Consider the following 19,941-nt stretch of genomic DNA (forward strand, 5'->3'; position numbering starts at 1 on the left):
TGACCCAAGATATTTTAATTTCACAAATAAATATGCAACATTTTGTCTTAGAAATAATAAAAGAACAGTTTTTCATTTATAATTTCTTCAATTTCATTTTGTAAAAAAAAAAAAAAATTGTGAGAAAATTGTATCGTGAAACCAGAATCGTGAATTGTATCATTGTGAGTTGAGTGAATCGTTACATCCCTACTAGTGGCAGTAAAACACCATCAAATTTTATTCCAGTTCACACAAATTATGAAAACTGGGGCAGATTATTGATTAATAAAAACTTATTTTCAAGGTTTACTTGCAAAATACTATGTTATCTTAATGCATTATTTGTAAACGAATACATTTTGATGTATAAGTCACATAACCAGCTCCTTATTGGGCTTTTTAGACAAACTTGCTCACCTGGTAGCACTTGCTATGTGGACAGGTACGAATCCAGTGAAACTCGAGTCACTATAAAAGAGCTCAAAGGCTTGCAGAAGCAAGCTAAAAAGGCATGGTGGCTTCATCAAATGTGTTTTTATCTCATGTTTGCTTTTGTTAACACTGTCGGTTAGGTTTAGCGTAGGGTTTAGTGTAAGTGGTACATTATTTTCAAATGCAATAGAGCATTAACATTTTGGTGCCTCTCACTGGATATTTCATTTCCAAACTGCCGTAATATGTTCAATAACTAGCGTAATAAAACACTTACAGGTCCACGTTTATCTGTTTCAGATGAAACTGAATGCGCTTTTAGTGTCACTCATTAGACAAATTACTTTGAAAGTGTTGAGAAATGTGCAAGAAGCAACATAATATATTACTTTGCAGAAATGTCACCATAGGCGTATGTTTTCAATAAGAAAAATTTAAATTCTGTCATAATTTACTAATTTACTAAGCTTGCACCTATAGCATTATTGTCACTAACAGAATTTAAAAATCCCATGTTAATTATGATTATCAGCAAATAAAAATTCACTCAACGCTCAAAGCTATTATATGACTTCATAAACCTTAAAATATTTAAATTTAAATCGTCAGGCATAATCATTCAATTTAAAAACATGAAGACAAAAAGTAATGTATCAGCAACACAAACAGACTTATACAGACAGTTTACATTCCAGTTTGATCGTAGTTCAATATTTAGTGAGTTGATTGTAAAATATAACATAAATCACACTTTAGCCTACAGCACAAGTAGAAACCATATAAATGTGCTTATAGGTATGCATTTATTTTTATTTAATGATTTAGTCAAAAAAATATGACATCATCTCATTTCCTCATTTCCTATGTTCTCATCAAAGAGGAAATAGAATTTTTGAAATGTCTGTGATGTGACAATACAGTCTCCCTTCAGAAACAGAAAAGAACTAGACACGTTGACCAAGAGCTTGTGAAAACCTAGCTGCCTGCCTACATTCATGTATCTTGTACCTCACAGTTCACAAAGATGCTTCAACAGGACATAGTGACCATTTGAGATACATTAATGAATCTTCTCTTATCAATGCTGAGATGAATGGTCAATTACAGATTCCACCTTTCTATTGCCCCCAAAAGAAAAAAAAAAAATCATATAGACTATGTTCATTGTCATTTTGCTGAATAAATGCGAATAACTGGACGTGAGCAACAAACCCTCTTCATTTAGAAATAACAAATGAACATCGTCCGGTTAATCCATCGTGTTTCACGTGCTCTGATGCAGCCTGTTGTCAAAGCCGAATAACAGACGAAAAAGCGACAAATGATACAAAAGCGACTCTTTTGATTAAAACATGAGCGAATAAATCTTACCTCGGTCTATAAGGGCGTTTCCGTTCAGTTCACACGCTCGCTGTCGGATGTATCGCCGCACATCTGCTTCATCCCCTCATCAGTTCGTTCTGTGATCAGACACTCACCACGCCTTCCCCTTACCGGCTACAAAGACACAGACCGAGGCCATGCCGTTATCTGCACACACACAGGCGAGCGCGCGCGCACACACTCGCTCATACTATACCCAATAGTATTGTGTGTGTGTGTGTGTGTGTGGATGCATTACACTACACACGCCCTCCGCTCACTGACAACATACATAATATCGCTCGCTATATCATCACTGATGCTGCAAGGAAATATTGTGGAATGCGCATACATTTACTGTTCATTAATCATATTGTTATAAATAGGCATTAATAATGTAAGACACTTGATAATTAATTCAATAAATCGTTCAAATTCAATGACTTGCCTGATTCGTTCCATTAGTGCTTTAAAGGCGTGGCCACAGTGAACGTTGCTCAGCGAAATTTCGCGGGTAAAATCCAGACTCCGAGTCCACGTGTTTGGGAGTGTCATGTAAAAAGGTGATCAAGATCCCCACACAGATTTCGCTCATTTTCAAGTTGTTCATGCGTGATTCTGTGTTCAGTGCTTCATGTATCGCTACTATTGCCAATGAACAATGGGCCTTTTTTTTTGTCGCAAAATTCGCTCAAATATCGCTAATTTGTGACGTAAACTTAAGACATAAAATCTCGGCTAACAGGGAATGTTCTCAGAACTTTAGCTAACTATCTGACAAGGTTCTTTCAATGTTTTGAACAAATGTTCTTCTAACAGAACATTTTCTTGTCTGTGCAACCCGATGTCACGGGAAGTACGTATTTACGAGGTGGCTAATTCGTACGAATTCATAAGTTTCTTGCTAAATCATACATATTTTATGAGTTGACAAATTCGTATGAATTCATAAGAATGACCTACCCCAAACCCCGCCCCTAAACCTACCCGTCACTGGGGGTTTGGACAAATCGTACAACCTCACTCGTACAAATTCATACGAATTAAAGCTGCGTTCACGTCAACTCGTATTTACCGGAATCTTGAAATGACAACACGTGACGTTATATTCGGAGCTGTTCACGTCCTTTTGGTCCTTGAACTGGGAATTATGCGTTTCCATGGCAGCACTGTCGATGCCTAAATGAATCTACAGCTGTCAGGTGGTACAGCGCGGCCACGTGGTATATCTGGGAGCTTTCAGAAAACTCCCAGCTTACAAGCTGTAATTACGAGCTCTACGAGGACGTGAACGCTTTTTACAAGCTAGAATCTCGTAACTACAGGAATTACGAGGCCACGTGAACGCACCTTAACCACCTCGTAAAATACGTATGAATTGGTCGTAAGATAGTTGCAACCCAATCTCACGGCAATTCGTACATATTTTATGAGGTGGCTAATTCGTACGAATTCATTCACTTGTACGTCTGTGATAATGTTCTCAAAACGTTGGCACAAAAACGTTATTTATACATTGTTCATGGAACTTTTTCTGAAACGTTTTAGTTGGACATTCGTCTAACGTTTTTTAAATGTTACTACTTTAAGAATGTTCAGAGACAAAAGTAATGTTCCTGTGATGTTTGCAAATTATAGAGAATGTTCTCTTAATACATTGTGGAATGAAATGAAAACATTTTTAATGACGTTTTGAACGATCAGAGAACATAATACAGAAATAATACAGAAATAAAATCTTATTGTATTTGGAACGTATTCAAAACATTCTTAGAACATATTTTAGCTGGGATGAATGCCTTAGTAGCTGTATGTGCTAATTAATTCAATTAGTCCTTCAAATTAATCAATTATTTTTTTAATTAGGCTAATTATTTCTTTGAAATGGTTGTAATAACTTTGGATATGCTGATTAATTAGTACAATCGTTCAAACAACAATTTTACATGTTAACATTATGTAAGCCTACTGAGTAATATTAATGAACTAGCATACTAATTAGTCTATTTTGTTGTGCTGTGTGTATTTACATATTATTAGGCTAGTAATTATAGCCTACATGATATGTGTAACATGCACTAATCTATTTTAGCAATTATAAAATGTTTCAAGTAACTTTTCGATTGATCATATTAGTAACTTGACAAAAAGTCGTGATCATGAGTTGTAAATTAGAAAGTCTTTGTCATGATAATTAAATAAAACCCAGGCAGTACACTAGGTGAAGATACATTAGCATTATTGAACCTGTATTCAAGGCGCCTCCTCTACAAATGTGATGTCTCGGCTCTTCTTTGACTGTAAATTCAAAGTCATTACTCTTCATGTATAGATTATGCAGCGTGCACACTGCTGAAAGGTTTTTTAAAGTTAAGTACATGGATCAAAACTGGATCGAATAGAGGCTCAGATTCTGGGGCTTGACAACAATATCCCAAACATCTAAACAAAGGGCCTGGTTTATTTGCATCTTCTCAGTGCCCACTGTGTGAATGCCCATGGGGTCCCCCCTTCCCCATCACCCTCCACCCACAACAAACACCATCTGCAGTGAAGGAGAAGCTCAATGATCATTCCAGCCAGAAGCTAAAATCAAACAATCATTGTGGGAAACCCACTGTATAATCCCAGCTAACAAAAATATGTTCTAAGGACGTTCTGTTAACGTTCCCATTAAGTTATGAAAACGTTATTTCTGAATGTTCTCAAAACATTCAAATGTCCTGTTTTTAAAGTGTGTGTTTTTTCTTGGTTATGTGAATGTAAGAGAAAACATTAAGGAAATATTTTCCGTATTTTATCATTTTATCATTTATTTAAGTATTATGGGTATATTATAGCAGATTATGGGTATTATGGGATTTGCATTTGTTTTGGTTTCGTTTTCATATTGGACTTTTAGGGGCCATTTACATGACACTATTTTCAACTAAAAATGTAAAACTTTTTATGCATTTTGGCTGTTCATTTAGATGTCAATGGCATTTTGGGGGCCTGAAAACACAAACTTAAAATGGGTTTGAAAGTGCAAGTTTCGTTATCAAAAATGTCAATTTGTGAAAACGGTGAGGTCATGCACATGCGTATTATGTGTTCATTTTATAGGGGCGTAGTGTTTCTTTACAATGTGACATCGCCATCTACTGGCCAGGCATGAATAATTCAGCGTTTTTAGTCGTTTTCACGACTAAATTCACAGAATCCTTTTGCCAAAGCTGTGGTCTGTATGTGAAAATCCATGCTATCCACCTTATTTTTATAGTTTACTGCACTTTGATATTCTTCTCGTTATTTCCCTAAATAACGTAAATACGTAAATAAGGAGTACGAGAGAGTGGGGTAAGATGAGCCATCTTTTACTTATGTGGTCCTCAAGAAAAGGGAAATGAAGCAGAAGTACAAGTAATTTCAGGATGTTTCCTATCATTTTAAATGATCAGAATACATCTATGACAAAGGGTTCTAAAAATATGGCTTCTTATAAAAAAGTGTTCCTCTGGCTCAATTTGCCCCAGGTTAGGGGTAAGTTGAGCTGAGCCAGTAGGTGGGCGTAAACTGACCATCTAACTGAATCGGAATCAAACCATGTGAAATTTTAAAGAAAATGTACCAATTTTAAAAACTAGCTTAATAATCAAATTTCATTTTACAAATATTTATTTTTTTAAAGCTAAATTAAACAACATAAAACCAATGAAATGAAGTTGAAATTTCAGTATCTTTAACTGTTTGCATTTCTGAAACAATATGTTGAACATCAAAGTTGTAACCTTCCCATAAGCAGACTAAACAGAGTTTGTTGAGTAAAATTAAATAAAAACTAAATAAGAATGAATAAATGCCACTGAAACTAATAAACATTTTAGTCAAAAGGTTCTTGACATGGTAGTTTTTCTGCAATGTCGACTCGGCCATTAGAGACTACAGGTGGAAAGATATATGATTAAACATCCTCTGGTTCGTATCAGAGAAGGATTTGGTGTACTTGTACACTGTTCCTATAAAATAAACTCGAAAATAAAGATAAATTAAACCAGTTGTGTAATATTACATTGAAATGACACCAGTTTATACTTCAGATTTAACTTAAATTCAGTGCCTTATGGTGGGGTAATTTAAAACTCTGGCTCAATTTACCCCACAGCATTTGGCTCACTTTGCCCCATAGGTGCAATTTTAGGAAAAGCTAGCTAGCTTACCAATTCACAATAATATTTAGCTAAATGACTTGCATAGTTTTATATGTTGCTAAATCACCAATATGCATCATAAATAGTTTTAGACCTGGACAAATTTGCTTTGATGAAACAGCCATTACATCTGTTATGTTCAAATTTTACTTTGACAAAAACAGTTTTTAAAGTAAATCAGCGACTTCCACTCCTCCCATGTGCTTTCCTTTTCACAGTCTGGCAGAAATGATGGGTGGTTCTAAAATATTTGGTCACATGACGATAAAATTGGTACATTTGCCAAGATACAGGGGGTGGGTCAACTTACCCACTGGCTCATCTTACCCCACACTCCCCTATAGACTAAACACGTAATATGCATGTGCATGCCATTGCCGTTTTCACAGATTCACGTTTTTGCAGTTTACACGGAGATGATAACGGTATCGTTATCAAAAACTTGCACTTTGAAACCAGTTTTCAAAAGTTTGTTTTCAGGTCACCAAAACGCTGTTGTAGTGTAAATGAATGGCCAAAATGCATAAAAAGTTTTCATTTTTTAGTTGAAAATGGTGTAGTGTAAACAGCCCCTCAGGTTGCTTCTCTTTGATCCTATGTACCTGCTCTTCATTAGTTACCATGGTTTTTGATTAAGTTCTCACCTGCAGCAACAGAGTTACTGTAAACCTTTTGAGAAATTACTATTTTTCCACTTGAACACCTTTACTTTTTATTGTGCTACAAATGTTGTGCATGTTTAAGATGCACAAAGCAAAAATAAAATAAAATATTCAGGTAGAATAGACTGACATAAGACCAAAACATACCAAATATTTTCCAGATGATAGTCTTATGATCAGACTCGGACTGTTTGAAGTAAAACACGAGAGTGTGAAGATGTGCTTTCATTGATTTGATTATACTGCCATCGCGTGGACATTGATTGTACTTTAAGAGTAAACTTCGTTTAAAGGCAATGTTTATCTGCAATGAGTGATAACAAATCTAAAGAAATGTTAATGATAATTTAGCAATTAAATGTTACTGTTCATAACATGTAAAAAAAAAAAAAAAAAAAAAAAAAAACATTTTATTTGTAGCTCAAGTCAAAAACGCTGCTTAAGTGTAACGCCCCCTTTTCGTCTGCTAACCAATGAAAAGATGCTGACACAGGCTGTCGTCATTCCTGGGATTTGTAGTTCCATGTTTCATTTGGCTGCATTCGCAGAAAAACAGTTAACGCAGTTAACGGACTACAAATCGAAACTAGCGGACTACTGGAGCGCGCGGGGGACTGACAGCTTGACATCACGGTGGCTGGCACTTCGTGCGTCTGAAAGTACGGCACTTAAACTGACGTATTATTTTCCACCTGGGAGCTGACGAAAGTTGACAACTTTGAAAATGCAGTCGGAATCGGGGATTGTGCCCGACTTTGAAGTCGAAGATGAATTTCACGAAGAGCCTAAAACGTATTACGAGTTGAAGAGTCAGCCGCTGAAAAACAGGTCTGTGAATGGAGCTTTTGACAGCTCTGAAATTATTCATTTTGTCTATTGCATGCTTTATAAAGTCTTATATGCTCAGAAAAGACTGTGCTTGGTGCTTGTTTAACGTTTTATTAGATATTCTATCAGTCTTACGAATAAGAATCAGCTGCGCTCTCTCCATCCACGCAGCAAGCGACGCGACGCGACAAGACTAGGATCAGCGGCCGCTTGCAGAGTTTACAGCCGCGCTCATTTTAATAGAAGCGCTCGAGTTGCGTCGCGTTTCGTGCCGTGTATATGGGTGTTACAGTAGACAACGCCTTAGGATACAGCATCATCATCAAATATTTACTCATGTAGCCTGTGTATGAAGATTTCACTGTAACTGTTTAAACATGTGTTATGAACTTGGGTGACACTTTCTAACAACTTTAAAACCATTATGCAAAGCAGGTCAGTAGTTTTTCCCCCGAGGAGAACCCGGGGCTAGTTGTCGCACTTTTTATTCCAGTGAATATTTTAGGGTGGATTCTTTTTGGAAGTTAGTTTTGACTACAAAACATACTGAATATTTCCACCGCTGGCGCCGCAGGATAATTCAACACACACTGATGTTTTGTGACAATAGCAGTGCATGTCTTGCAGCAAAACTGAAATAGTTGTTTTTAAAACAAAACAATGAGTGAAAACAGCGAATGTGTAAAAGACAGCAAATAAAAATATCAAACATTGTTTTGTCTAACAAATAATGTAATTAATAGATTGCGTAAGTTTATATGTATTATTTTGAAACACGTGAGAGCTTGCCATGACGTTGAGAACACAGTTGAATCTTTTAATTAAAATCTAACAACATTATTTATAGATGATCATAGTAAAGTCTTGTCTGAATGTATGTTAGTGTAGTTTTGTGTGTGTGTGTGTGTGTGTCACTGTGTGTACCTATGTATATTCACTTGTTATATATATATATATATATATATATATATATATATATATATATATATATATAGGGGATGATAAAATTAACTATTTTTTTTAAACTGTGTGTTTGAATCCAACGTATGAACACTCTTAGAGAACACAAACATTTGTGCATTTAGACTTTTGACACAAAACTATTTAGTTACTGAAATATACATCGTGACAACTAGCCCCGGTCTCAACTGTATGAAAATATTTGGATCAAAGTTTTAAACCATTGTAACTAAAATAATTACGTAATGACCTGCATTACATAATGCAATGGAAGTTGTTATAAAGTTCTCCCAGCAGAGATCTTGAAAATAGAACTTTCATAGCAGACTGTATTTACAAGTTTATATGTATAAAAAATAATTATAATAAATTATTATTATGGGCAGTTATGAGTGACAAGTGTACCGAATGCGTATTTTATTTTATTTTATTTTATTTTAATCTGCAGCATGAAGAAAAGCCACTGAAATGAGCATACAGTTGAATTTCTAGTGAAAACTGAGACAAAGATGTAAGAAGTTTTAACAGACAAAGTGTTGATTTTAATGCTGCTTATAACATTCAGGCAAATGTTTGAACAGATCAAAGATCTGAGCCATGAAAACATTTGACATGCTTTCTATCAACTTCTGTATGAGTTCTGAACTGAATTAGATATATAGTGGACATGTCATGCATTGTTCATGTTCACAGATGCTTGTGTGACTGCAGTGAACTCATGCTATGTAAAGTTTGTTAGCTGTAAGCTCATGTGATTTTTTAGGTCTTTTTGATATACAGTACAGCACCTGAAGCTTTAGTTTCTGAATGCTCAAATTATTTGATATGCTGATGCACAAGTTTATTCTATTCATTTACAGTTTATCAAACAAATGCTAAGCCCCATCAGCACTAAATGCATTTAGAGTTCCATGAAGCTTCATTGGCAGACGGAGAGATCTTAATTTAGATGAGGCAGACAGCTCAGGCCGCCATGAGGTGAAAATTAACAACATAAATTTAGAAGTGCAGGCTAATACCACAGATGCAGTGCATGAATTTTGGGGGCTATTTTGGTTTGTTGCTAAAATATTGAGCATAATATCAGATTCAGGTGTGTTGGATGCAAAATTTTATACTGAAATTCTGTCATTTCGCTATTGTTTGAATGCATGTTTTTACAGGTTTCCCATGATCATGGAAAACCATTATCAGGGATTTTTGTGATTTTCTTGATTTTCAGGCATAGAAAAGCCTTCTATTCTAAAATTTCTGTAGTAAATTTTTTTTTTTAATTTTTAATTTTTTTTTTTTTTTTTATGACTGATGAGCTCTATAAGTTTGTATCAGCAAGAAATTGATTTTTGTGAGTAATGACATTTAAAACCATAATCCATTGGAAATGACTGGAAAAGTCATGGAAATTCATTAATTTAAAGCTGTGGGAACCCTGTTTGTTTGGCCCTGTATATTTTTGCTATTCATACTTGCAGTTATGTGTCAATGTGCTCGAAATGTATTCAGAGCACAATTCAGTATACATTAGCATTTATGCTGCAAATGCTGTTGTATCGGCATTAGCATCTTTTTCTATCACAGAGGCTCCCAAAATTTTTACCACGAAGGGCCAAAAATTCAAACTTGATTGAGGGCTGTGGGGCCAAAAATACATGTTGCATTATATCCAACTATATTATATTAAAAACATTGAAAACCAAATTCACAGTTGTAAAGTAAAATAAGTTATTATAACTATTATTTTCTTAAATATTAGATTTTTTTAACAGTGAAATATTACAATAATAATATTTCTTATTTTTCTTTTATTTAGAATTTTGTATATTTTTTTTAAATAAAATATTTTTTTTAAAATCACAATTTTTTTAATCAGTAAAATCGCACAATTAGATTTTTCCCCAAATCATGCAGCCATAGTTTCTGCAGTTTTTTACAGTTGTGATGTAAAATGAAATAATTATTTTTATTTTTCTCAAATACTCATTTTTTATTTTACAGATATAAATACAGATATTTACGTATACTACAATAGTAATATTTCTTATGCTTTTATTTGGATTTTTTCCTGATAATTTACTCATCCAAGATGTTCATGTCTTTCTTTCTTCAGTCAAAAATAAATTAATAATATAAAAATAAAAGAATACATTTTTGAGGAAAACATTCGGTGATTTTTCTCCATATAGTGGACTTCGCTGGGGTTCAACGGGTTGAAGGTTCAAATTCAATGGAGCTGCAAAGGGCTCTACATGATCCCAGCCGAGGAATAAGGGTCTTATCTAGCAAAACGATTGGTCAAATTTTAACCACAAATGCTCTTCTTGCACTGCTGTGCAATGTGCCACGCATTACGAAATTACATTGGAAAGGTCACGCAGGCGGAAGTACTGATCCAGTGTCTACAAAGCGAACGTGCAAAGACTAAGTCCAACACCCTTTACAAAAAAACAACAATGTCGGATGATTTTGAATTTGGAGGAGAAAATCACGCTACCACGGTACTTCCGCCTATGTCATGCATGACCTTTCCAATGTCACTACGTAATGCGCATCGCAGAGCTAGTCATTCTGAAAAATCAATATTGGTGGAGAAATTTAGAATCTGTGCATCTTATTATTAGTTATTAGTAGTAGTAGTAGTAATTAATCTAATTATTATTATTAGTAGTAGTATTTTTTAGCCATATAGATATATAATCACAAATGTTGACCTACAAACAAGCACAGCAATCTTGGAATTTTCTTTTTTAAAATGCATTTTAGATCACAATTGAGATTCTTTTAATCAGAATCTATTTAGTAGATCTTGGTTGTAAGCAGAATATTTTAAACTTGATCTTCAGTAATTATTCAATTTCATACAGCATCGTGAAGCATCATCAAACTAAAAAAGTGATTTTGACATGATTCATTTAGATACATTCCAAGTTACCAAGAGGAGTGTTACGGTATTCCCTTGAGCTTTAAGACAGCTGGCATGAATTGAAGCCAGTAGCCATTGGCATTTCTAACTGGTGTCAAGATGTCAGAGGTAGTTTTGTGTTTTGGATATTGATCTGAGTGGCAGGAACAGGTGTTTTCAGTCATGTAGCATGCTGGCCGTCAGTGAGAACATCCTCACATCCTTGACTCGCTCACTGGATGAAGTCCAACGCTCCTCACAATCCTCTCTTTCCTTGAAACTCTTATTTTCATTCATGAACTATTTTTTTGATTATGATGAGGCGGTCAACAGATACTTCTTCTCTTATAAGGGCAGAGACGGAAGATGACTGTTTTCAGCAGTTGATTTGTTGCATAATAATAGATAAGGACGTGCAAGGTGGTTTGAATTTTTCATAGTTTTGTCGATTACAAGGCCACTGTGGTTGGGAGTTTGACGCAAGACACCGGAACGGTGGAGTGTATTTTTAGGTGGTCATCAGCGCAACTCCTTAGTCAGATTTCAAGAGTTCCTGTTTTGTTTTTCTTTGACCCTCCCAAAATTCCCAAAAAAAGATTCAGGCGTGAATCTTCAAACGTGCATTCATATTAACCTTGCTCTGGTGTGCAAATTTTATTTGTCATGCAGTTTGGCTGAAAAGAAAAAAAGACGAGTAATGATGCTGAAAATTCAGTTTTAATCACAGGAATAATTACATTTTAAAGTGTTAGTTCACCCAAAAATGACTCATCATTTAATCACCCTCATATCGTTCCAAACCCGTAAGACTTTCGTTCATATTCGAACCACAAATGAAGATATTTTAAATGAAATATGAGAGATTTCTGTCCCTCCATTGACAGTCTACACATAACCACCATTTTAAGGCTTCAAAAAGTTCATAAAGAGATCGTAAAACTAATCCATATGAACCGAGCGGTTTAGTCCAAAATTTCTGAAGAGACACAATCGCTTTATATGAAGAACAGATTGAATTTAGTCTTTTATTCACATATAAAAATTGATCAGTGAACATAAACAGAAGCTCAACTGAACCTGCATAAAACACAAGAATTAGGGCTGGATGACATTTCTTTTTTTAATCCTGCTAATACTTCCCCCTTAAAAACATACTACCGCGTGTGTAGCCATGTGACTCCACCCCATCCAGTCAACATGCAGGTGAACGCCGAGTCAACACACAGAGACGGCACGCGAGCGGAGAGCCTTGCGTCTTCACTAAACTTTGTCAGTTGTATGTGTTTTAAGGTTTGCCAGTTTGGACATTCAAGCGATTTAGACGATCGGATGTGTATTATTATATCGAGCTACCGTGAAGCAAAACGTGAAGGTCGCGCGCACTGAGAGGAGCAGCAACTAGTTGTCAGCGCTGTCCTGTGATTTATCACTAAAGTAGCTTAGAAACTCAAAAGTTATTATAGCATATATTTTTCTACTTTTGAAGTAACTATTTACAACCCACAGCTTCACAATTAATAGAGAGACAGTATGACTAATTCACACATGCAATCGCCTCTCATTACATACTGGTACTTTGCTAATTCATCTTTATCTGATTTACAACGAGCAGAAATCTGTAAGAAATGTTACGAACCATAGATAAAATAACTGCTGAAAGTGTCAGATCACTTTTTCAATAGGAAAAAATATCCCACCTTTATAATAGTCAAGCATATTTACAGTACAAACCTTGTAAGTGAACTATGAGGGCAGAAAAAAAAAAAAAACAGAAACAAAATAATCATTCATTAATCATAATCAAGGTAAAATGTTCAATTAATCGAGGTTTTGATTTTTAGGTCATAATCGTCCAGCCCTAACCAGAACAAACCACACTGGTTCTTGCAGAAGCTCAAACGTGATGCATAACACGAGAATGAACCTCACTGGTTCTTGCTGAAGCTTTTTGAAGTTTCAGTTGCGTCGACTGTCAATGGAGGGGCAGAAATCACTTAGATTTCATTAAAATATCTTCATTTGTGTTCTGAAGATGAACGAAAGTCTTACCGGTTTGAAACGACATGAAGGTGAGTAATTAATGACAGAATTTTCAGTAACACTTTATTTTACAGTGTCATTTTTACATACAGTATGTTACATGCAGTTACCATAGTAATAACTATGAATTATGCATAATTACACGCAACTAACCCTAAACCCAACCAAGCCCTAATCCTAACTCTATAGTAAGTACATGTAGTTACTTCATGTTACTCAGTACTTAAATGTATAAATATAGCTGCGAGCAGCGATGGCGGGCCCAAGCCGGTGGCACCGCCACCCGGTGGCTTCAGGGCAACTGTGCACAGCGGGCAATAGGCACTTAAAACGGTTAAACATCAAAGGACTATGTCAAATTCACTCCACATTTACTGCACTACAAGGTGCCACTATAGAGCCCCTCCTCCCTGCCCATTTTCAAAGGATTACATGTGCCAAGTTTTAACATTATTCTGATGAATTTTGAAGCAAATCAGGTAAAAATAAGAGGGTGATCTCAATGTATGCTGAAAGTGACACATTTTCTGCTTCCAGTTGGTGGCGCTATTACTTTGAATCACAATAGTCACATCCATGTGATCAGCCTTGTACAACGAAGACTAAGCCGAAGTTTCATCAAAATCAATTAATGTATGCAGAAGTTATAACACTTTGTTTCCCTTTTCTTGCCATAAATTCGTTGCCTCGCCACGGCCAAACCGTTTGAGATATCCAAAATCCGTTTGCAATTAAACAACTTCAATGTGTTAGCAACAAGTTAAAAAAAGTTTGGTGTAAATTGGATAAACCCTGTAGGAGCAGTAGTATAAAATTCATAGCCTGTTTTTTCAAAAAATTAACATTCAAACCAAAATAGCTGACTTCCTGTTGGTCGGAGCTAATGAATGTAAATTAGAAAATTGTCCGGCTTGATGAGAACAATATGTGTACCGAGTTTGGTGATTGTAGGAAAAACTAACCCCCCACTTTTGTCAAAAGGTGGCGCTACTGAGCCCCTCCACCACGCCCATTTCTATGGCTTTGTCCATGTCTACTGGTTGACAATATTGATGTGTGTGTCGAGTTTCATGCAATTTGAAGCATGTTAAGAGCCTCAAAAACACTCAAGAATATTATTACAGTTTGACCTGTTGCCATGGCAACAATATTTCAAATATCAAAAATCCTGTCATAGGTCTACATCTGCTGTGTATTGACATTACACTGATGAAGTTTGAAGCAAATCAGGTAAAAATAAGAGGGTGATCTCAAAACATTTCAAAAAGTGATACACTTCCTGCTGCCAGTTGGTGGCGCTATAACTTTGACTCACAATAGTCACATCCATGTGATCAGACTCCTATAACGAACACACTCGTGAAGTTTCATAAAGATCAATATATGTATGCAGACGTTATAACACATTTCCTGTTTCCTTTTTCTCGCCATAAATTCGTTGCCTCGCCACGGCCAAACCGTTCGAGATATCAAAAATCCCCTGGCAATTTTTAATCATCAGTGTCTTGACTTCATGCTGACCGAGTTTGGTGGCGATCGGATTAATCGTCTAGGAGGAGTATATCAAATTCCAGAGCATGCGTTTTTCAAACAACCCTTAATAGCTGACTTCCTGTTGGCGTGGTGTTTAACTTAGAGCACGAAAGTTGTTCGGCCCGATGAGGTCTATATGTGTACTGAGTTTCATACTAATACGTGCAAGCGTGTTTAATATATGGACCAAATTTTCAGACTTTTTTCAAGGGGGCGCTGTCGAGCCCCCCTGCCACGCCCGGGTACCAGCCTCTCCGGCGTCCTAATGGCCGCGGATTCCAATGTGTGTGCCAATTTTCAAGAGTTTTTGAGCATGTTAAGGCCCCCAAAAAGCCCCGGAAGACGGAAAAAAAATAAAAAAAAAAAAAAAAAAAAAAAAAATAATAATAATCCTTAGAAGAACAAGAGGGCCCTGCGCGAATTTTCGCTTGGGCCCTAATTACAGTGTAACTAAGACACATTAAAATAAAGTGTAACCGAATTTTCATTTTTGGGTGAACTAACCCTTTAACATGTATTGAAATAGAAATTTTAAATTGGAATAATATTTCACAATATTGCTGTTTTTATTTTATTTTTTATTAAATAAATGCAGGCATAAGAGGCTTTATTTATACTAGATGTAGAGGCCTTTTATTTATAACATTTAAAAAATCTTCCCAACCACAAACTTTTGAATGGTAGTGTAACTTTAAAACCTTAGTAAGCATAAATTCTCTGAAACAGGCTGAGCAGACTCCTGAGTCAGTGTAAGATGTAACATATTCCACTAAATACAGGAAGCAGACAGATAGTTCAAGTCTACAGCATACAGTATTCCTGATCATCACCAACTGGCTATAGTAAGTGAGCTGCACTTGTTTTCCAGTAAAAGTGTCTAGACATTCTTAAAACAAGATGAATTTACTTAAAAGCAAATTGCAGAAGATATTAAGACATGTTTAGATTTATATACGTATAACCAGAAAACATATTTGCCAATAGAGAAAGAAAAACAGGCTTAATTCAAGATACATTCTTTGTTTGTCAAGGGTTTTTTTTTGTGTGTGTGTGTGTGTGTGTGTGTGTGAAATGCACCACTTCGAGCTCCTCAGAGTTTAGTTGTGAAATCAGAGTTGTGTCATTGGGGTTATGGGACACAGAGAACATTGGAGACTGGAAACATACACTAGACTAGAGCTTCTAGCATGATGTAAACAGTAAACTTATTGCACATTTCATCTATGGGCATTATTACGGTCATATAATATAGATAGTGGTGGCCTTTTTGTATGAGTTGTTGTTAATTAATTTAATATACAACAATATACCACAGCATGACTGAATGCATTTTGTTATTTACTGGAAAACAGACAAAAATATTCAGAAAATTATATTTTGCAGTTTAAGATGACAATTAACTGGTGCCACATGGCATTTCTCAGGCCACATCCAGCTGTGAAATGTGACCTGGAACAACATTTCTAATCAAATTGTTTGTATATATTATCTCAGATAAAAAGTTTTTTTAAGATAAAATTGTAATGCTGCATTCATCCCATGTTGTAATTACCGTAATTACAACCCAGACTTACTACTTGGAGCTGTTCACATCCTCAGACTTGATATTATGTGTTTCTATGGCAACAAAATAAATCTGTGTACAGTAGTTTGATTAATTAGTAGACAAAAAAAACAAAAAACAAGAAGTAACAGTAAACGTATTTATTTAAAGTATTTATTTATTTAACATACTGATTATGGTTTCATTTTTGTTTTACTTTAGTTAGTGTGTAATGTTGCTGTTTGAGCATAAACAACATCTGTTACGACACTCAAAGTTCAATGCAAAGGGTGATATTTTCTTTTAAAGAATTCTGTTTTTTTTTCTGATTAATCTCAATTAATCACATTTAAAAACACTTACGTTTTTATACGTTTTTAATATATTTTATAATGTAATAATTTCACAGTTAATCTCCAAATTAAAACAACATGAAGAAACATCATGAAGACAGTATATTTTAAATAGTTGTTTAATGGCATCTTTTTATGAATGAAGGCCAGTATCACTGATACTTAATAGCCTACAGCTTCTGATGTCTCGATGAAAAAGATTTTTTCCCCAATTTTAAACATGAATTATAGCCATTCAACATTACAGTGTAATTGAAAGCTATATCATTTTTACATGACACATTTATTAGGCTTCAAAAATATAACAACTTTTAATTTAAGTGAACTTAGAACAATCCTCACATAAACCCATAATAAATGTCATATTTACCTGTGCCTTTCCTACCTGTCTAACAGAAATTGAATAAAGTTACCAAACAGTCTGCACTGCATAATTTACAGCCTAAATTAAATATAGATAATCATTATTAAAGCTACAAAAGTTCTTTAGTCAACAGCAGTGAGTAATTTTCTCTGTTACCTTTGTTCTTTCATTATCTTGCTGTCACTTTTTAGAGCTGCCGATGCTGCACATGATGCAGATCTCCCACTTTCTCTTTACTTTCATTTTAAGACTTTATTTAACTCATTCAAGGCTGCTCTTATGACGATACTTGACAAAACAGAATTTTTTGATTGTTGTATTGTTCAAGTGTGACAGAGAAATCAATTCTGGCGCGCCGTCCATGCACACGATGGCACGCGTCTTTCTGTGCATCATGTGTGTGACAGGACATTCACAGACAGCACGTTCTCGTTTTCTCTTTTGGCACATTTAAATGGTTTAAAATCATTTGCATGAATAAGAGCATGATTATATAATGCTAGCCAAAGGATGACAGAAAAAACGGATGCTGCGTTAATTGCCATTAATATTTTTAATGCGTTAAACTGGAAAAAAATTAATCGCATGCGTTAACGCGTTAACACTGACAGCACTAATTACAAGATAACTGAAGAAAATAAACAATAAGTAAAATTTAGCTTTAGCTTAATTTCTCTTTTGCAAGTTTTTGCACTCATATTTTTAAGTAAATTTCACATGGATGGAATTACGTAAAATCAGCAAGTTACTAAACCTAACAACAAAAGCAATGATACCACAGTGTAAATGCAAGAAGAAAACAGTTAAAAATGCACCCTTGTTAATTATTCATGCCCCAGTGCATGATGGGAACACCGGTATCAGAAAGTTGAGTAGGTTTTACTTAATTTTATAACTTTGATACTTACTCAAAGAATCATTGTAAACATAACAAGTAAAATATACTTATAAGTTCAAGATTTAATTTTTACAAGCTTGAACTGAGTACTAATATAGAATTTATAGTTTTTTAAATTTAATTCTTGCCTGAACTAAATTATTCAATGTAGAAATTACATTTGTTTTTTTCTGTAGTATTTACGGTAGCACTTTATTTTACAGTCCTGTTCCCCATGTACATACTATGTACTTATTATAATAATAACTGGGTAATAACTAGGTACAGGTACTAACCCTGAACCTACACCTAAACCTAACCTTAACCCATGTAGTTACCTTGTATTACCCAGTACTTTCTTGTTAGTACACGTAAGTGCACATACTGTAAAATAAAGTGCAACTGTATTTACTTCACCACAGAATCATTTTTATCAGTGTTTAACTGCATTGTACCGCTGAAGCTGCTGCCATTTTGTGTTTCGGTGGTCAGGTTGTACTGTACAATTCGAAGCTCTTTAAAAAATCAGAATTTGAAAATCTGAAGTGTAATTATGAGTTGCACGTGGATGTGAAAGCTTTTTTTAGCGTCCAACTAAAATGTTTCAGGAAAAAACAACAACATTCCATTATATAAATAAAGTTTTGAGAACATTATTAAAGACCAGATCACTCTGAACCAACGTTCGTTACTGGTAGAACATTTGTTCATTACTTTGATAGATGTGTTTATTTTGTGTTGATTATTCAAATAAATGATTACTTTATGCCAAAAATAACTGATCGTCATAATGCTTTAAAACAGTCAATAGCAGAAGCTTGAAATAATTGATGACGAATGAATGAATCAAGGCAGAGCAATGCTGTAAATCAGATAAACTCTCTGGAGAGCTGCATTTACCCAAAATGTTCCCTCCTCCTCACCTCATTCTGTGAAGTGTGAGTGTGTCAGTGTTTCCAGCAGAGTTGATAAAAGTTGAGTGTTGAGTGACTGAACAAAAATACAGAGAAGAGTAGATTGAGTCATGTCAGTATCATTAGACTCAAAGCATAAATGCAGTGTTAACGGTGTCAGTGTGAACAGTTCAGCAGTCAGTAACTGGAGTAAAGAAGACCTCTGTTGAATGACACAAGCCAAGAGGTAGGACTCTTATATGCTGAATAAAAGTCTGTTTTATGTTAGAGATCTGAGATGATTAGTACAACAAAGAGATGTTTGTACTTGCTTCTGAACAAATGTAATTTCCATTAGAGATGCTAAACGCTAAACTGCTTGAAGAAACTTTTCAGTTCACTTGGGCCCCAAGCTTTGTTCTTGCAGTACATTTGACTTTCATGCTCTTTGTGAACCTTTGCAAAATTTTTTTGAAGCTTTGCAGTACCGAGAGACCAACAATTGAGTCAATTTGTAATTATTTCATTGATCCAATAGTTATTCTGGCTTGTCTGGAATAGTTAGGCCTACTTCTTCCATGTTTCAATTTCAAAATGTATTGATAAATTATATTAGTGTAAAAAAAGTATGTTTGATATCAGCAATATCTGAGTATTATATCAGTGTTGTTATCATTAACAAACAAATGTTTTTTCAATAAATTCAAATAAAGCTGAAATAAATTATAAATATTAGATCTTAAACTTAAAAAAAAAAAAAAAAAAAAAAACTTAAAAATTAGAAATATTGCCTTGGCAACTTACTAACTGAAAATAAATATGTTTAAGTTAAAGGGATAGTTCACCCAAAAATGAAAATTTGATGTTTATCTGCTTACCCCCAAGGCATCCATGATGTAGGTGTCTTTGTTTCTTCAGTAGAACACAAATAATGATTTTTAACTCCAACTGTCATGGTAAGTCAGCCGTATAATGCGTGTAAATGGGAACTCCATCTATAAGAGTCAAAAAACACGACAGACA

At 34.9% G+C, this 19,941-nt stretch overlaps 2 protein-coding genes across 2 annotated transcripts in view; one reads left to right on the forward strand and one right to left on the reverse strand.

Annotated features, from left to right (window-relative positions):
• The window catches only part of frmd4bb (FERM domain containing 4Bb), a 77,388-nt gene extending 75,371 nt beyond the window's left edge, over nt 1-2,017 (reverse strand). The window contains exon 1 of the mRNA XM_048179542.1: nt 1,786-2,017. The gene's annotated coding sequence lies outside the window, so the exon portion shown is untranslated. The remainder of the gene's footprint in view (nt 1-1,785) is intronic.
• A 5,182-nt stretch (nt 2,018-7,199) lies between these two features.
• The window catches only part of mitfb (melanocyte inducing transcription factor b), a 65,774-nt gene continuing 53,032 nt past the window's right edge, over nt 7,200-19,941 (forward strand). Inside the window, 1 exon segment of the mRNA XM_048179526.1 lies at nt 7,200-7,456. Coding sequence (XP_048035483.1) covers nt 7,353-7,456 — 104 coding nt within the window. The 5' untranslated portion in view covers nt 7,200-7,352.

Source organism: Megalobrama amblycephala, unplaced genomic scaffold (assembly GCF_018812025.1).
Source record: "Megalobrama amblycephala isolate DHTTF-2021 unplaced genomic scaffold, ASM1881202v1 scaffold230, whole genome shotgun sequence".
Lineage (NCBI taxonomy): Eukaryota > Metazoa > Chordata > Actinopteri > Cypriniformes > Xenocyprididae > Megalobrama > Megalobrama amblycephala.